The following is a 19,168-nucleotide window of genomic DNA, read 5'->3' as shown; positions in this document are numbered from 1 at the left end:
CAGTCCAACAGAGGCCTGGCTCAAAGGAGCCCTTGGTTAGCCATTCCAATTCACACAGCGAGTGAAGCTTTCCTCAAGAGAATTTAACCCCGTATTCATCCTCCTTCTAAGGGGAAAAAGCCAATTTAAAATTAGTGAGAAAGCAATCCAGCAGGGTGTTCTTGGAACCAGATCCTCCAATCCCTGTTTCAAGGAAAATACAAAGTTAACACACAAAAGAGAAAACACGGAGAAGACAAAAAGGTGCCACAAAAAACAGCTTTGATTCTACCAGAGTCCTGACAGGGCTGAGGTCAGGGGAGGCTTCCTGGCTCATCAGCCACCTCAATCCTGACAACAGTTGTAACCAGTCCAAAGCTTACCTCTGGAGGCTTTCAAAGATATCTCCTGCTGGATCCCACTACAGGGAAATCTCAGCGGGATTTACAATTCCCACTTGGGCATCTCACTGGGGTCTCCAATTGTAAGACTCAAAGTCTCACTTTGAGTGAAAGGAGGCCAAAAAGGCATCCATGATGCTGGGTCCTAAAACCCAGTGAGGCTCTGGGGGCTCAATGAAGGAACAAGAAACCCAGGAAGGAACATAGATGGTAAACAGACCTTTATTAGTCTGGCCAGACAGCACTCCAAGAGCCAGGTAGTTGAGAGAGGACAGGGAACTCTCAGGCGCTGAGGTCCTTTTTACAGAGTTTTTCTAAACAAAAAAGTTAAAACATAGGTCAGGGCATTCACAGAATTACCAGAGGACAAGACTGCAAATACACTGCTTATCTTATGCAGGAAATGTTTTATGGTCATCTTTTGTCACACCATTTGCCCATGGGCCAGCTGTTAACCAAGTTAGCAATTAGCATAGGAAGAAGCAGTCTCTGGCCTATTAGTGCAGAGTCTCTTTAGGTCTTAAAATATAATAAACTACTCTAAATATACTGCAATATTTAAAGAGAACACAGGAAGACACTACTAGCAAACTCTGTCAATAAGAACTGTCGAATCCAGACAGTAAACTTTTTGTAAAAGAGTAAACAAATAGATCTGTGGGAAAGCCCCAAAACAGATCCAAATAAAATTAGTCAACTAATAACTGACAAGAGTAAAGGCAGTACAATGAAGTGGAAAAATCTTTTCATCAAATAGTGCTGAAACAAATGATGCACTGTATTTAAAATACCCAGAATGAAACATAAGGAAAGCCTAGATAACTGACCATAGATGTGGAAATTATTTTTAATATATAATAACATGAAATTTATTTAAAAATTGATAAACTTACTTCATTAAAAAAAAGAAAAGAAAGCCATGTCTATATGGCAATATTAGACCAGGTAATTCACTTAATAAACTGGTGTTATTAGAAAGTGGTATTAATAATACCATTGGTTTTGTGATTATCTTTTCCTGGTCTCTAACTTGATATGTAGTTTATCATGCCCTTGAATTATGCAGTCCAGACTGCCCTGAATGTTAAATCCATCTGCTCTAGCCTCACAAGTGCTAGGATTATGGACACCACTATGCCCCAACTTATTTGTATTTTTATTAAATCATGCAATATTATGGAAACTTAAAGGAGCTACTATTAATATAAGTAATTGTGCCACTACAGAAACAGATATCTTAAGAACACCACTCTCCTACAGGAAATGAACTTTGAAAACTATCACATTGCCTAAAGAAAGATGATGTCTAAAAGTATACAGGCAGTCCCTCACAAACACATAAGACTAAAAGTCTCACAATTTACTAGTTTCCTAAGTCCACAGGACAACTCAAAAGTGCCCAAATCCTTTTATTCAAAGTTTATTAAAACTGTTCTTTAACTTTTCCCCTGAGAGGGATGAGAAAGTGCTACAGTTCTGGTAAAAGACCAATCTATTTCAAGATGTGCAAGTTCAGACCAATGTCTTTCAGTGACTGAATCTAAATTTAGAGTAGAGGTAGGTAGTAACAAGTAGAATTATTCTGGCCTCATTTTCTCACAAAAGGTTTCCTGTATTTAAAAATATATACCACATTTGAGTTTCTTGTATCCACTTTCAATATAAGTAGAATTTAATAAAACAACAACAACAATAATAATAATAATAATTGTGTGTGATGTTTCCTCCACTGTCAGATGACTTATTTAATATCTTTCCAAATCATATGCAAAAGGAAAAGCAGTATGTATCTAAAGACAAACATAACCATGAAGAAAAGACACAACTTCTAATGCAAAAATGGATTAACTATTTAATTTTAGCTGATGTTAAAAAATATGTAAGAATTTACATAAATAAGCATCTTCTACAATTCCTAATGAGGCTAACTTCATTAGTAACAGAATACTACTTGAAATACACGGGGAAAATGTATTTTGTTTCTGACCTCAAACTTCAATAATTTATTACATATTTTTATCTCAGGAAAGGCTTTATGTGTCAGGTATAAACTTGCATATGCAAGTGACTTTAAGTGACAGAAATGCCAAAGTATTCAATAAGGTGCACTATTCCATTTTCTGGTATGTAAAATTTTAGTTTAAGACTTTTAAAAAATACATGTGTGTGTCATTTTAGGTTCATATAAATATACAAATATACATATACAATCTATACGTAATAGTCCAACAGTTATCTGAAAATTTAGAAATAGTAGATATAACATTAAAAACTCTCTAGATCAACTATAAAATAAAACAAAACATGTAAGACCAACTTAATGTTTTCCTTACTCAATAGCTGCTGAATATTGAAAAAACAGTATTTCTAGTATGAACGTATGTAACTAACTAGTCCTGGATAAATTTTCAAAATACTGAGAATTCTCAATTGAATTTATTGACTGTGCTTCTGAATTCCACCTAGCATTAAGAATTTAAACTCTGGAGGATGAAGCAAGATTTATGAAATGTATAGAACTAACACATACTTTAAAATATATTTATTGAATGTTGGTCCACTGTGTAAAAAGTACTGTAAAATCTACTTGGGATCTATTTTACATATTCTGATTATTTCAAGTAATGGGTCACGGTGGGTAGTCTTACAACAAACTGTCTAGCAAATTCTCCTGTAGTACTTTCAGGTGCTCTTAACCAATAGTTCACATAGTTAAAAGGACATAAAAATCAGTTTAAAGATTAAAAGAGACTGATGAACTCACTGCAAGGAAACAATGTCATCCAATAGGCTATGGATGTCTGTTTTCTTGCCAGGGTAAGGGATAATTTTAACATGACAACCAGAAAGCTTTGCTCTCATCCTATAAAGACATCAACAACAAAGACAGACACACATACACCACAAAACCTGCCTAAGAAAAGTGTTAGAGAATAAAATTGACTTTTCAAATATCTAACTTTATCAGATAAACATAAATTGAAGTTTAATATCATAAGACCAAAAAATAACAGTTGAAACAAAACATGAGACAACAACACAAAATCCTATGAAAATAAAAAGATCTCAAATACATGGAAAACAATGTAACCAAACATTGTAATTTTAGTGCCTTACAATAATTCCTGTATAGGATCTAAATCATAGCAAATATAAATAACAAAGTGGGCAGACTAGGGATTAAAAAAAAAGAAGAGTTTCCTTTTTATTGGGGATTGAACCCACCTGGGCCTCTCTATATACTAGACAAGCACTCTCCACTAAGGTACACTGCCCAGCCTAGAAAAAGCTTTTTTAACCAACCAAAGTTACTGTATTAATTTAAAACAATACTGTAAACTTTTGGATATTTCCAACAGTTGAAATTGAACTATTTGTAATCAAGTAGAATGTTGCTACATTTCAGATATTTCACTACTGCATGTGATTTAGTAAACACAAAGAAAATATCTGCAAAATATACACAAAATCAAAGAATGTTACTACAAAAAAAATCAGTGAAATAGGCAGGCACTTCGAAAATCTACAAAACATACAGAAAACAGAAAAGATACAATGCTAAGTCCTTTGTCTTACTTCAAGTATAAATACACAAAACATTAATTGGATGAATGGGAAAAAATAGGCCCTAATTACATACTGATTGCCATAGATTCATATTAAGTCAAAAAGTAAAAGGTGGGCCAGGGATTTAGCTTAGGGGTTCCGCAGCCTGCCTTGCAAGAGCAAAGACCAGAGTTAGAATCCTGGTACCAAAAAAAAAAACAAAAACAAAAACAGTAAAAGGCTAGAAAAAGACAGGTCATACAAATTGCGACCAAAAGCAGGGATAGCTACCATGAGACTAACACTTTATGTCGAAAAACCATTGAGACAATAATTTAATTTTAGTTTCATAAGATTTACAAAATATATAGAACTTTCAACAAAATGTTTAGTGAATTCTCCTGTAGAAATTAAAGAAGAATCATTAGCTGAAATACCTAAGTATGTATCATCGGCTTGACTGGGTGAATTAGGTGTTGTAATTAAGTTTTTAATAGTTGCTTTAATCTATACTCACAATCTAGCTAATAATATCATGTTTTTCTAAAAACTCATTTTATTATAAAATAACCAATAAAAAAATTGTAGATATTTCTGTACAAAACATCAGAGCTAAGCCCAGGGCATAGAACATGCTAGGCAAGCATTCTACCACTGAAGCTACACTTCCCAGTCCTAACATTTTGAGACAGAATCTTGCTAAATCACTCAGGATAGCCTCAAACTTTTCATCCTCCTCCTAACTAGCTGAGTCTGTAAGTATGCACCACCAGACCCTGCTACAGGTTGTGGTTTCTGAAGCCCATACCTAATACCATACTCAAAAGTGAAAGAGTAAACAATTTTTACCAGTGAGGAAGAAGGCACTTAAGCAACATAGCCAGTTACTGTAAGATAGTAGTACTGCCCATATTTGAAGTATCTACAGTGGCCAAACTTATAGAACCTGAACAAAAATGAAGGTGACCAGGACCTCAAGGAAGTGGAAAACTAAAAGTTGCTGCCTGGGTATAACTACATTGTAAGGTAAGAAATCAGCAAAGAATGCTGTGGCCTGATGTACAAAGACCTTGAGCAATGGCCAGAATTTTAGTTTTAACTTATGACCAAAGTACTGAGGTATAACTCATACGATGGCCACTAGTGTTTCCAGATAGTCTCAAATACAGATTTAAACCTTAAAGAGTTCTTGCACAAACATTAAAATATCCTTTTCTGTGTGAGGTTAATACAGAAATCTTGGGCCCTTGTCTAAGGACACGATCAGCTTGAAAGTGTGGCCTAAAATTATACCGAAGAGAGCCTTTGAAGTCAAAGGTCCACTGTACACCCAAAACTACTAAATATGTCACTTTTAAATGGTTAAAATGGCAAAACTCATTTCCTTTTTCTTACTTCAGTATAACCAACCAACAAAATTCTGGTGCCTTTTAACATTTCTTATACTTGTTAGGTCTAGAGTAGAACCAAATTTTTATATTTCTCAACATTTTCCTATTGAGGTTGGCAATCCTTGGTTTACCAACTACCTCCAAATTGCACAATATTTTTCTTTAAACAAATTCTATAATTTGTGGAAATTGAAGAAGAATCTCTAAGTATGTATCATTGGCTTGATTGGGTGCATTAGATGTTGTAATTAAGTTTTTAATGTTGCTTTATTATGTACTCACAATCTAGCTAATAACATTCACATTTTCTTAACAATTCAAGTTTTAATTATTTACTATTTCAACTATTATGCAAGTACATGTCCCGACAGGGATGAACATCTGAAAGATTTTACTTTCAAAACTAAAAACAAAGGTAACATTTTAATACTATCATGTAGGTGAGGGCAGCAAAATATTTTGAATATAATAAATGCCACTGTGCATATTTTGGACCCTTGCTTTTATATTAGGAATTACATATACCTTAATAAAAGCGGTAACAAGAAAATCAAAGCATCTCAATCTCCTGTTCACTTCTGCTCTTTAATATCTGGTTAACTTTAACTTAGATTCTGATTTTATTATGAAAAAAATACAAATATCATTTTTGAGCAAATGGAGTAAGACACAAGTAATTGAAAAGCAAGGTCTTTTGTGGGAGATATTAACAGCCATCACTGTGTCAATGTGCAATAGCTATTTTGCATACCTATACAATTTTTTATTTCATACAGCCTTACTGTGTAACTCAGGTTGGCCTTGCATTCAGAATCTTTCTTAGTCTCATGAGTGCTAGGATTATTACAGATGTGTAGTACCACACTAGGTTTGTAATAAACTTCAATATTCTTAAAAACCACTTCACAGAGGGAAATTTTTCTCTGGCATTGGAGATATTAATACCATAATTCTTCGTGAGAAACACTTTCAAAAGTATGCTGGTCAAAAGTTCACCAATTGGTTTTTAACTATTCTGAAGTTAAAACTAATAAAACTGACAATTAACATTTAGCATTTTACTAATGCACAGAAGAAATTAAGAAATCTACTTACTAAAATTGCATTTTTCCATCAGCAATTGTTAACTACTAATATTGAATACATTAAGCATTTATTAACAAGAAAATATTTTACTTTTATTTTGGATGTTATTCTCAAGTACACATTTACAATACTGTCACATGTCCTTGTATGAATTTCTTATGTACTGTATGTCATTTTACAATGTGTACAGAGAAAGGGGCATACAATACTTAATAGACAATTCACTAAAATAACTTAGGTTCTTATAAGAATTTGTACTTTTTAAAAATCCTTAAAATCAACTTTTTTAGCTTTGCTAATCAAATTTAAGCATTAAAAACAGGCTATAATAACATATGTAATAAGCACAATTTCATACCTTATACAAATGTATTTGCTGATACTCACTTGAACAAACATTACCTTTTAAAGGTTTTAATATTGTGCTTAAAAAATAAACTCATATATGATTTCAGTCTAAGTGGGAAATAACATGTAAAATGTTGTGTTCTTTACCTTTCAGTTTATTTAAAAAACATAAGCTATCTATGTTAATTTTGCAAGATGTCTTTAAATTTCTAACTTTAAATTTTTTGCTGAGTTTATTTTACTTAAAATGAAGTCAAATTCAAAAGAGTTTTAAAGGACTCTCAAACACACAAAAACGAGTTTTGAAGGTCTGTATTAAAAAAAAAACAACTAAAAACTGGGAGTACAGAGAGTAAGAAAGTATGAGAGGGTTCACCTTCCATTCTATGGCTTTTGTTGGTATTATGTTTAAATTCCAAGGTGTCTGAAGCATGTCAAAATCAGACTATTCTCTAGCATTCTGGAGGCTGTCAAACACCAAGGAGTATTTAGATGTCTCACTCTGTAACTTTTGAATATGCTATTTGTGGCACAGTGAAAAATAAAGCCAACTGATAGGAAAAGTGAAAGAAAATACCATAATGAAATCAGAAAAGTAGCTTGAAGGAAATATTATTCTAATTTCCCATATGCGCCAGTACATATATGTCAATAGCTAATTTAAAACTAAAAACTATTTTTTGGTCTCCAAAATTTCTAATTATCAAATTCTAATTAACCAAATACATTATAACTGTGTGTATGTGTTACATAACTGCTTAAAAATGTCAACTCTCAAATAAAAAGAAAAATAAAAGATGAAGTGATTTTCCAAGGCAAGAGAATTTCATTGTTTCACTGTAATGTTTTTATTTTCTAATCAAAAACAACATGTATGTTGTCTTTTAAAATTTAATTGTTAAGAAATGAAAAAAGAGGCAGAACTTGCCAACTCAAGTTGTGACTAGTGTTTTTTTTTTTCTGTACAGAGCTGTTACTTTCTCTTAGTCCTAATTCTCTTTCAAAAGACCAAGTTCTGTCACAGCAATCTCTGGGCGAAGCAGAACAGCCATGTTTGGATTAACTTTCCAAACAACTTAAAGTACGAAGCTGAAATTTTATGATAATATTCTATCTAGAAAGATGTTAAATTTCATTTTTTAATTACTGAAGAGAAAGGAACAGTTTTCTGTTGGCCTCATTTTATTTTTAATTTTTCACCCAAATTTTAATTTCTCTGAATCACCAAGTTCATACATTTCCTGGATCTTTGAAGTTGTATTAAACTTAGTATTTTTCAACACAAATTTAAAATTGGGGCCAAGGATTTAGCTCAATGGCACTATGCAAGCACAAGGTCCTGAGCATGATCCTGGGTACCAAAAAAATAAAAACAAAACAAAACAAACAAACAAACAAAATATTGGAGATGGGCATGGTGTTGAGCACTTAAAGCCCAGCATTTGGGAGGCTGAGGCAAGAAGACTGCCAAGTTCAAGGCCAATCTGAGATACTTAAAAGGGTTCAAGACCCTGAGTCAAAATAAAAAGGAGGGGATTAAGTAACTAAAAAAAAAAAAAAATCTAAATTTTTATTTTACACACCATATGACAAAAGACTCTCATAAATAAGACTGCAATTTCAGTCTTCAATCTCATTTACAAAACTCTTTCAAAATAGATCAGAAAAAAACAGTAGTAAACAAAAATCTTCAGTCAAGATTTTTCCAAGTTTCCTATTGTAGAAAAAATATATAAACATTATAATGTCAGATTTTTAATAAGTATGTTTTGACTACTAAACAAACTGAAACAAACCCTGCCAACATTCTATAATCAGCAGTGCTAAACACTCAACAGTTTGCCAGGCAAACTGAAAAAACTAACCAAAACAAGGAAATAATAATTCAGACATGACACTAAAAATAAATCTCCTGTTTGTATCAAATGTCTATTAAATGTGAAAATTGTGTCCAAAGGGGGTAAAAAAATGACTATTTTTAGAGTTACCACTCTTAAATTATTTTCTTAGAAGTGTACTTTACAGGTGAATAAATAGTAAAGCTTCTAAGACTAAAATTTTAGTAGAGAATTAATAATTACTTTACTAAAAGCATTTTGATTGTTGCTTTTCCTCACTTATTAAAAAACAACAGAATTCAGAACACCCTGTTGAAAAAATTGTAGACAACTAAAAGAATCGTTTGTGTACATCAGATTAATCAATAAGGCAGTATTGTATATGACAAGAATAAAAGCCTTTAAACTGAATTTCTCAATTCAAGGTGATATTTTAACAAACGTCTGTATAACTATTGTTAGTGCAGGCCAGCTTCTTTATGATGCCGCATTATGTGCTGGTTCTTTTCTGAAGGTCTTCGGAATCCTTTCTTGCAGTAGTCACACCGGTGAGGATAGTCTTTTGTATGAATGGAAATAACATGTCGTTTAAAGCCTGAGGCATCTGTGGTGCTATATTCACAGTACTCACAGTGATACACTTTCCGGCCACTGTGTGTCTTCATATGCTTTTTAAACTCGTTCTGTTGTCTAAATCCCTTTCTGCATCTCTTGCACCTAAATGAAAGATCTTTTGTGTGAATTGAGAGAATATGGCGACTTAGTACAAATGGATCTGCAATCTTAAAGTCACAGTGTCTACACTGGTGCATTTTTTTACCCTTATGGGAAGCCATATGTTTCTTGAGTTCAGAAGGCCTGTGAAAGCCTTTGTAACACATGTCACACTTATGTGGATAGTCTTTTGTGTGAACTGAAATTATATGTCGCTTCAAATCACTTGAGTTCGAACTCTTGTGGTCACAATGCAAACACTGGTGTGTTTTGCTTTCTTGGTGGGTAAGAGTATGTTGCTGTACCTCTTTGGCATCTGAGAAAGTCAGAAGACAAATGTCACATTTGAATGATACCTCTCTACTATGCTTAGTTTTTACATGTGTTTTCAAGTTAGAAGAGTCTGCAGATCTATATTCACAATATTGACATTGGTGTGGCTTCTCGCCAGTATGAATTCGCATATGCTTTTTAAGCTCTGATGGATGACGAAAACCTTTACCACATTCTACACAAATATGAGGAAAGTTCTTGCTGTGGACTGCAAAAAGGTGACGATTCAATAACCCTTGTTCTGCTGTCTCATAGTCACAAAATTTGCATTTGTGCATTTTGTTGGCTCCTTTTTCCTTGTGCACCATTTTGTGAGTGAACAAAGCTCCAGAATGAGAGAAATGCTTCCCACACTCATCACATTCAATGGCCTTCTCTACCCTGCTTGTCAGCTTATGGCTCTCTAGATGATTATGTAAGCTTATCTTTTTGTTGGAAGTGTAATCACAGTCAGTACAACAGTATTTCTTCTTCATAAGGTGTTCAGGATGGTTTTTCATGTGTCTTTTCAAAAAACCTCTTGATTTAAACTTTTTCCCACAGATCATACAAGGATATACAGTCAAAGGATGCCCATCAGGACCAATAATTATTGCTGAAAACAGACAAGAAAAGAGCATGAGTGCTGTTTCAAAGATTTAATTTTTAAAAAAACATTATTGGGCAATCACACTTATATTTTTAATATTCATATTTCCACTTTTTGATGTAAGATTTGTAATCTAGTAAGAAAATGAATCTGGTTCAATATGACTACTCTAATCTGTCTACAATTACAATAAAAAATAAAGTAATGATGATTCTACATGTACTTAGGAGTCTAGAAAATCAATTATAAATGGTCAACATTTCGAATTTATTATTAAAACCATACTTAATTTTTTAAATTTTTATTTACTTATTTTTTTGGGGGGGTTGAGGCAGGGTCTCACTATGTAGTGGAGACTGACCTGGAACTCACAGCAATCCTCCTGCCTCAGCCTCCGGAGTGCTGGGATTACAGGCATACACCACCACGCCCAGCTAAAACCATATTTAGATTAACTCATAACTCTATACTAACTCATAACTATAAAAATTTTATCATGAAAATCAATATAGAAAACAAGACAACTAGACTATATGAAGTATATTAATTAAAGTTAATAAATAGGAAAGCCACTAGATTATCTGAAATATATTCATTAAAGTTAATTAATAGGAAAGCCATTAATTGTCTAGTTGTGTTAGTGTAAAACATATAATTTATAGAGGAACAAGAAAGTATTTTACTTGGTCATAGAATGTATTTCTTTATTGTTTAATAAAACAATGTATAAATACTGAATAGTTTCTTTGGTGTGAAAACCTATAATAGTACATAAGATCCTAATGAGATGATTGAAATAGGAATAAAAGGGCTAAAATAGGAAGAAAAGGGCTAAAGGTGTAGGGAAAATGGGAACGGTAGGGGAAAGGTAATAAGAGAAAAGAAAAAATATGACAAATGAAAAAATGGAAATAAAGTGTTCTTAAATGGGGAGGTGAGGAGGGGGTGAAGGGAGAGAAAGACAAGGGGAAAAAAAATGAGAACCAAGACCTGTCATGTAGAGGTACAAGATCTCAATAATGAAAGTAACTGTACTGTATGCCAAAAATGTACCAATAAAATCAATAAATGAAAAAAAAAAAAACAGGGTCAGGGATTTAGCTCAGTGGCACTGTGCCTGCCTTTGCAAGTGTGAGGTCCTCAATTTGATACATGGTACAAGAAGGAAGGGAGGGAGGGAAAGAGGGAAGGAAGGAAAGGAAAGAAAAAAGAATGAAAGGAAAGAAAATGAAAGAAAAAAGGAAAGTAAGTGAAAGAAAAGAGAAAAAGAGAAAGGAAGGAAGGAAGACAGGAAAGGACGGGGATTTGACTCAGTGGTTCTGCTGCGTGGCTTGCAAGTACAAGCACCCGAGTTTAGTCCCTGGTACCCACCCCCCAAAAAAAAGAAAAAGAAAAAAAGTAAATTAATAGCTGGTTCTGATGGCACATGAATATAAATCCAGCATTCTTAGAGGTCAAGGAAGGAAGTTCACCAGCTTGAAGCTGTCCTGGACAATTCAGTGACTTTAGGGAGAACCTGTCTAAAACAATAAAGCAAACAAACAAACAAGGCTGGAGAATATAGCTCAGTGTGAAGGCCTGAAGTTCAATTAAATTAATAAAACTAAACTGAAGTCAACTTAAACATTTGAGGATTTATTTTATTCTCATGAAAATCACCTGAGATTTTAATTCTTTTTTGTAATGTATCAGTCTGCAATCTTTCTTTTTTATCCAGGGAAATCATGAATATCACTGAATTATAAAAATTATTATTTTTCAGGCCCAGATTTTCAGGATACTGAGCCTGTCTTGCAAGCACAAGGTCTTGAGTTCAATACCCAGTACCAAAAAAGAAAAAATTACTATTTTCAAATTCAATACACAAAAGCTACATGTAGCCTAGCAGTTAAAATGCTACCACTGTGAATATGGACGAGTGTGTCTAGTCTCTGAGCCTTCGAGTGTGTCTAGTCTCTGAGACTTCAAAGAACACTCTGTGCCATGGAACTCATGTGCCCTTACCTGTTTGGTACTGTCTGGAATCAGGTCGCCTCGTTTTCTTTGGTTTTTGCTTAGCCAGCCTGCTAAGGCCAGCAGATTCATCTCTGTGCAAGAGGGCACTTGCAGGGCTATTCCGGTTTTCAATTCCATCAGAATTATTACCTAACAATGTGCATTAAAAGTATTAAACAGTATTTGTAAATTAAGAATTATTAACTGTGACAATGAGAAGTTATGACACCCACAAGTGGCAGAAATTCCACAATTTAGGTAATATGTTTTATAAGTTTGTTTATAGCAAGACTACAGGAAATTCTCATCTTCCAAATCCAGTATCATTTTGCCCTATGAACTCCTTTTTTATTTCCCCAAACTGTAAAGGCATGAGACAAATATAAATAAGATTTAAAAAACAAAACAAAAAAAAATAAAAACAGCTTTCAATTCTGAGTACTTCTTATATAATGGGTGTGAAACAAATTCCTATATTTAGAGAGAAACTATATAACTTTTTTACTTTTTTTAGATTATCATACTGATTATTTCATGTTTATGAAATCCCATGACCACACAAACCATTTTTCAACAAATCAATTAAGTTTCTATGTGACTTACCATGAGCTGCTGCCCATGCAATTGGCATGAAAGCTTTCATTTCACTCTCATCCATTTGCTGTTCATGCACAGCAGCAGCTGCTGCTGCAACAGTAGCATCCTCCTCACCTACAATCACTTCCATATAAACCTCATCAGTGATGTCAGCAACTTCTAAATATAAGTTAATAAAATCTTTCATGATTAGATTTACAGAGATTACAGAAAAAACAGAAGCAGTAAATACTTCAACGTAACCAATTTTGAAAGCAACAATATAAGCATATATTAAGAGTCAATGATGTCCTTCACTGGAAAAGAATAGTATAATCTCTACAATAATGATTTTAATTTTTTCAACTAATGGATGCATTAAAAAAGGGAATTACAGAAACATAAAATCCCACAGAAAGACCACCTACTTACTTAAATCTTCATCTTCCTGATGAGAGTCACTCATTGTCATATAAACCATCTTTTCCCTAGGTATACGAATACTGCTGTTCTGGTCAAGTACTTCAATTCCATGACCATTCTCAGGCTCACTCTCCACAATGTCTACAGTTCCACCTATGAATGAAGACACAACTCCAAGGATTTGTTTGAAATATCACATCATCTTATTTCAACAAGATGATATTTAACAGTATTTTTATACTGTTTATATTGTTTATGAAAAACATCTCAATAATTAATTTTCCCAACTAGGGAACATCCAGTTTTAAACATTAACAGTATTTAGGTTAAAGAGTTTGAAGAGGGAAACATAAAATTTTAACAGTTTCCTCTTACCTAAGTCATCCTCTCCACATTCAGCTTTAAAAATGTACACCTTGATAACTTCAGGGCAAGTGCCATCCACTTTACAAGAATCAAATTCTGACTCTGTATCCAGAGCCACACCAGTGGATCTATCACGTTCTATTTTCCCAACATTATCCACTGCAAAAGCAGGAAACACACCTTAAATGTAATAGCTGGTAAATTAATAAAAATGATATATTTTTGAAAGATTCTTATAATCATTAACTTGATTCACATAACATTATTTTACCTAGAAAAGTATTAAATATTACAAACTCATTTAAAAAAATGAAATTAAAAATATGTCACATAATTCAAATTCCTCATATCCTACAAATTTAACAAAAGTAATAAAAGGATATATTGCATCTTCACTTATCCATAGGTCAAAGCATTATTTGTTAAAGATATTCTTGAATGTCTTGGATCAGAGTATTTGCAGTAAAATCAGCAAATATTAGTTGTTGTTTTATTTCTTAAATTTTTTTAGGCAGTGCTAGGACCTCTTGCATTGTAAGTAAGCTCTCTCCCCTACTGAGCTACATTCCCTAAACACTAACCCTAATGTATTAAAAGCTTTTAAAAACATCAAAACAGATTATTAGAACACATAGTGGAAGAAAATCAATGGGCTCATGACTTAAGCACAATGAATATAAAGCAACTAAAGATTGTAATGAGAGTGAAATTTTAATTTTCTTTTCTTTGAGCCATTGGGGATGGAGCTTCAGGTACTTCATCAAGGAGCTACAACCACAGCCCTTATTATTTTGAAACAGCGTCTAACTGAGTTGCCTATGCTGGCCCTGGAACTTGAGGTTCTCCTTCCTTACTCAGTTTCCTAAAAAGCAGGGGTTTAAGGCATGTGCCATTATTTCCTGGCCTACAATCTTGTTTTTAACAGGTTTTAAAAAAACAAAACACAGATTTTGAACAGAGACACTCATAATCGTTTTTTTAAAAAAATCCAAGACCATGTATTCTTAAAAAAAAAGTCTTACATACATTAAGATAAATTTAATATTTGAAAAGCCAACAATAAAAAGCAAAATTACAGGGCCAGGCATAGTAGCATGCAGTTGCAATCCCACACTCAAGGAGTTGAAGCAGGAGAACTGCCATGAGTTCAAGGCCAACCTAGGCTACAATAGTGAGTTTAAGTCTCACATACACAGTGAGACCCTATGTCAAAAAATCAAAACAAAGCAAAAACAAAAATTACAGTGAGGAGCAGTGGCACACACAAGTAGGAGGATCATGATTTTAAAGTCAAGTTCTGGGCCAGGAGCTCTGTGAGGTATAGGCATCAAAAACAAAACTTTCAGTGATATTCAATCTCATTAGAATCAAGGACTAATATAATTAGAAAACAAGGACTGTTTTAGAGGAAGTAACCTAAAATGTTTTCTTCATATAAACATGGGATTACTTTATTTTAAGTAAAGAACCTTAATCTTCTAGACTATTACCAAAACCAGTTGGTTTTAGGCATTTGCAAACCACATTTTAATAATCTGTTTGCAAAACAAATGTCACTAGCTGATTTTAAAAAGTCACTTAAATAACAAGAAAAAATTATGTACGTTTACACCAAAGCTGAATGCAAGCATAAACTTTAGTATTAAACTGAGGATGATCTGATTTTGGTAAAATTAATTTTTTCATACATCATAAAAAATGAAGATGCTTTAAAAATCTCAAAGTGGGACTAGAGGTTTCATTTGACCCAGCCATCCCTCTTCTGGGTCTCTTTCCAAAAGAACTAAAAGAATCACACCAGAGTGATATATGCACACCCATGTTTATAGTGGCACAGTTTGTAATAGCTAAATCTTGGAAACAGCCCATCTCCCATCAGTTGGAGATTGGATATAGAAGATGTGGCTTTTCTATAAAATGGAATACTACTACTCAGCCACAAAGAATGAGAAATTAGACTCATTCATAGGACAATAGATACATATTGAGGATATACTCCTAAGTGAAATAAGTAAGCCACACATGTGTAAGTACCAAATAGTTTCTCTGCTGTGAATAAACTATAATAGCACATAAGATCCTAATGATATTGTGAAATGGGAAGAAAAGGGCTAAAGTTGTAGGGAAAATGGGAAGAGTAGGGGAAAGGTAATAAAGGAAAAAAATATGAGAAAATGAAAAAATGAAAATAAAGTGTTTGCATATGGAGAAGTAAGGAGGGGGTGAAGGGAGGGTAGGGACAACGGGAAAAAATGACAACCAAGACCTGTCATATAAAGGTACAAAATCCCAATAACGAAAGTAATTGTACTATATGCCTAAAATGTTCCAATAAACTCAATAAAAGAAAACAAATCTCAAAGTTATGATAAAACAGTTAACAAGGAAAGAGTTTGGAGACTCAAAAAGAAATAGTTTAGCAAATGATACATGATGGTATACAAAGAGGATGTCTTATCCAAGGTAAATGCAAGTAACACTTTGTTATGGGCATGTCTAATCCATGCACCACACAGTTCTAAATAGGTGATAATTGAAAATTTTAATATTATTATGATTTTTATTTTCTAAGAGAAGAACTAAATTTTCTACCTCTCCATTTAAATGGGATGTATTATATTCATCTTGAAGAATACATATTACCGACTAATACATACATATTTAGTGCTTGACTAAGTAACAGTGGCCTCCATATAAGGAAGGGTACAAAACAGTACTAATTCTACCCTTGACATCACCAGTCAGTAGAACTCAAACCTGTATGAATCATATCATATGCACTCATGTAACTTAACAGGCAATATGCAGCAATTACTGAAAACTCAGCGGTTCTATTTTCCTATGCATGTGGGGCTTTGAAGACAGATATGTATCACTATTGAATGAACATGTACATTCTTTCATTTAATTATTAAATGGCTTACTTGGATATTTCAAAGTAACTTAGTAAATTCTAAAGTTCTCTAGAACCAACAGTTTAGAAAGTACAAGTGTATTTTTATAAAATAATTTTTCTTAGATAAACAAAATGAAAAATATGCAAAAAGGAAGTTTTTGTTTGCTTTTTTTTTTTGAGAAAGGGTCTTGCTATGTAGTGCAGGCTAGCCTTGAACTCATTGTGTAGCTCAGGCTGGCCTTGAACTTGCGGACTCTTTCTGTCTCAGCTTCCCAAGTACTGGGATTACAGATGTACAATCACACTCAGAAAGTTCTGTAACTTAAATATCTTAACTCTTACATATTTTATAAGTTGTTCAAGACAATTCCTCTTTACTCAGTGAAGTCCAGGCAAGCCAAATGGTTGGATACCTATTTAAGGCTCTATAATGTTTCCCAAATGTCTCAGACATAGGCTTTTGAAAGGATGGATTAATTTGAAAGGATGAATTATCCATTGATTAGTTTAGAGGCAGGGCCTTATGGAGGGAATCAATCAATGGTATGTACTGGGAAGGATGTATCTTTTTTCTGGCTTTGTCCCTGTCACTCTCATGAGGTTAGCAGCTTTTACCTGACATGTGATTTCTATCTCAATGGAAGCCAACCATAAACTGAAACTTCTGAACCATCTGAGTCAAAATAAATTTTTCAGTTGTAAACATCAGAAATTTTGTCCCAAAGACAAAAAAGTGACTATTAATTTATGAAAAGAATATGAAGGGAGAAATGAAAAGGAATATGAAAAAAATGAAAAAATATATAATCTTCAATTTTGATATAAATTAAAGCACAAGTGGAAAGTGTACCAAGTGCTAAGCACAAGACATCATAGGTACCTTGAAGATATGAAGGGTAGCAAGCTAAAGGTTTCTTAGTGTGCTAAAACTGGCTTTTAGACACAATTTGATTAATTTAAAGACATTCTCCACTGAGGATCCTTATGTGATGTTTGAAACTTGTGTGCTATTAATTAAACTGCACATAGTAAGATAATGTTGGTGTATTTGCCACAAGACAGTAGTCTAGGATTTTTATCATGTTCAATAAGAGGCAAATGAAATATTCATGAGATATCTCACCAGCAAATGAGATATTCACAGACTAGGGTACCAGAGAACCTGGAAATCAGAGAATCACCTAAGAACAGTAACTGACATAACAACAAGAGGCCACTGGGAAAGTAAAGGCCAGGCTACAGTGACACAGAGAATAAGACTGTAAGACAGCATGACGTTAGGGGGTTGTAGGAGCACCAGCCAGTAGGTGAATGATGCAGGCAAAGAGCTGGAGAGGCTTTATTGGTCACAAGGTGTGGTGAGGGGCACTAATCTGTAATCTTTACAGAGTGTGGACTCAGAGGCTGGAATTAGTGTTATGGAGAAGAGTGGCAATCAAGAAAGCCCTTTTAGGAATCAGTGAAAGAGTACTGGACTAAACATATTGCACTGCTGCCCCTTCCAACTCAACTGAAGTGTCAGGTCACAAGACAGAGGCAAAAATTCTCAGCTCACCACTGTAGGTATGAAAATGAAACTAAACAAAGAGCTCTGGGTTTTCCCCACACCCTTTCACTAGCAGATCAGAGAACAAAACATGGGGAAGGGAGCCAGGTTCTTTAAGTTGCAGGGTAAGCTCTATAAGACTATGAGGAATGCAGAAGTGCAGGAAGAAGCCAGAGGTACAATAAATCCAAACACCCCTAGAAGGGAAAGCTTCATCTGTAAACTCAACACAAGTAACAACAGAAACATAACAAAACAAAGCCACAAAATGCCTTCAGAAATTAACTTCCAAAAAATGTCTTTTAATGTCTTAGGCCTGATACAAAGGAAATTAAAAAAACCAAATGGTTAAAATGTTTGAATGAATAAAAGTAACAAGCAGATCCATAAGATATTCAGGAAAACTCAAAGGATATAAATTAATAGTGTAAAAGGTAAATGATAAAATGATCAGAGATGAAAAAGAAAAACAAGAAACTTGGAACTAAAGCAAGATAAGATGGCTGGAAATAAAAATTACCTAGGGATCTTAAAATTCAGTGTATAAACAATTTTATTCAAAGTATGGACAGCAGAAATGATGAATGTAAGTAAGGTGTATCAGAACTGAACAGTTAAATTTGAAGCATCATATTGTTTAAAAACAGGAGGCCACAGAAATTGGATAGACAGATGCTAGATGACAGAAAAAAAATAAGAATTTCAGTAGAAAGAAAAGAGTACAAAATAGCATAAGACATGAAAATTTATTAATGAAACTCATAGCGGAAAATTTTCCAAGTCCTGGGAAAAAAAATCCAACTTCCAGACAAATTAGAACCTGATGTTGCTAAGATCAGGAAAAAAAACTTTTCTCTATGTACCAGTAAAATCCCAGAGATCCAATACATGGGAAGAATTCTAAAAAGAAAAGCTTCAAATATTTTATAAAGAAAAGCTATACCATAAATTTAACAAGTAAAGTCCCACAGATCTAATACATGGGAAGAATTCTAAAAAAGAAAAGCATCAAATATTTTATAAAGAAAAGCTATAACATAAATCTAATCTAAGACTTCTTGTTTCTTAGTTCATTGAAAAGAAAATCGTGTGCAGTATCTATTTCTTCTAAGATAGATTTTTTTATCATTCTTATACTACT

The 19,168-nt window shown here is 33.5% G+C and overlaps 1 protein-coding gene across 7 annotated transcripts in view; it reads right to left on the bottom strand.

Moving 5' to 3' along the window:
• Positions 1–615: 615 nt before the first annotated feature.
• Positions 616–19,168, bottom strand: part of LOC104875806 (zinc finger Y-chromosomal protein) — a 59,912-nt gene continuing 41,359 nt past the window's right edge. For 4 of the 7 annotated variants that reach the window (XM_010643528.2, XM_010643529.2, XM_033760588.1 and 1 more), the window contains 5 exons: positions 13,595–13,744; positions 13,229–13,372; positions 12,824–12,976; positions 12,230–12,370; positions 8,560–10,231 (listed from right to left, as the gene is read on the bottom strand). In XM_010643528.2, coding sequence (XP_010641830.1) covers positions 9,048–10,231; positions 12,230–12,370; positions 12,824–12,976; positions 13,229–13,372; positions 13,595–13,744 — 1,772 coding nt within the window. In that variant the 3' untranslated portion in view covers positions 8,560–9,047. Of the gene's footprint in view, positions 695–8,558; positions 10,232–12,229; positions 12,371–12,823; positions 12,977–13,228; positions 13,373–13,594; positions 13,745–19,168 lie in introns of those variants that run through there. The other 3 variants (XM_010643527.3, XM_033760587.1, XM_033760589.1) reach the window with 3 other exon arrangements.

The sequence above is a fragment of the Fukomys damarensis genome, unplaced genomic scaffold, assembly GCF_012274545.1.
Source record: "Fukomys damarensis isolate Sample0158 unplaced genomic scaffold, DMR_v1.0_HiC HiC_scaffold_94, whole genome shotgun sequence".
NCBI classification, from domain to species: Eukaryota; Metazoa; Chordata; class Mammalia; order Rodentia; family Bathyergidae; genus Fukomys; species Fukomys damarensis.
Note: the sequence above shows the minus strand (reverse complement) of the source record. Positions and strands in the feature narration are given on the sequence as shown.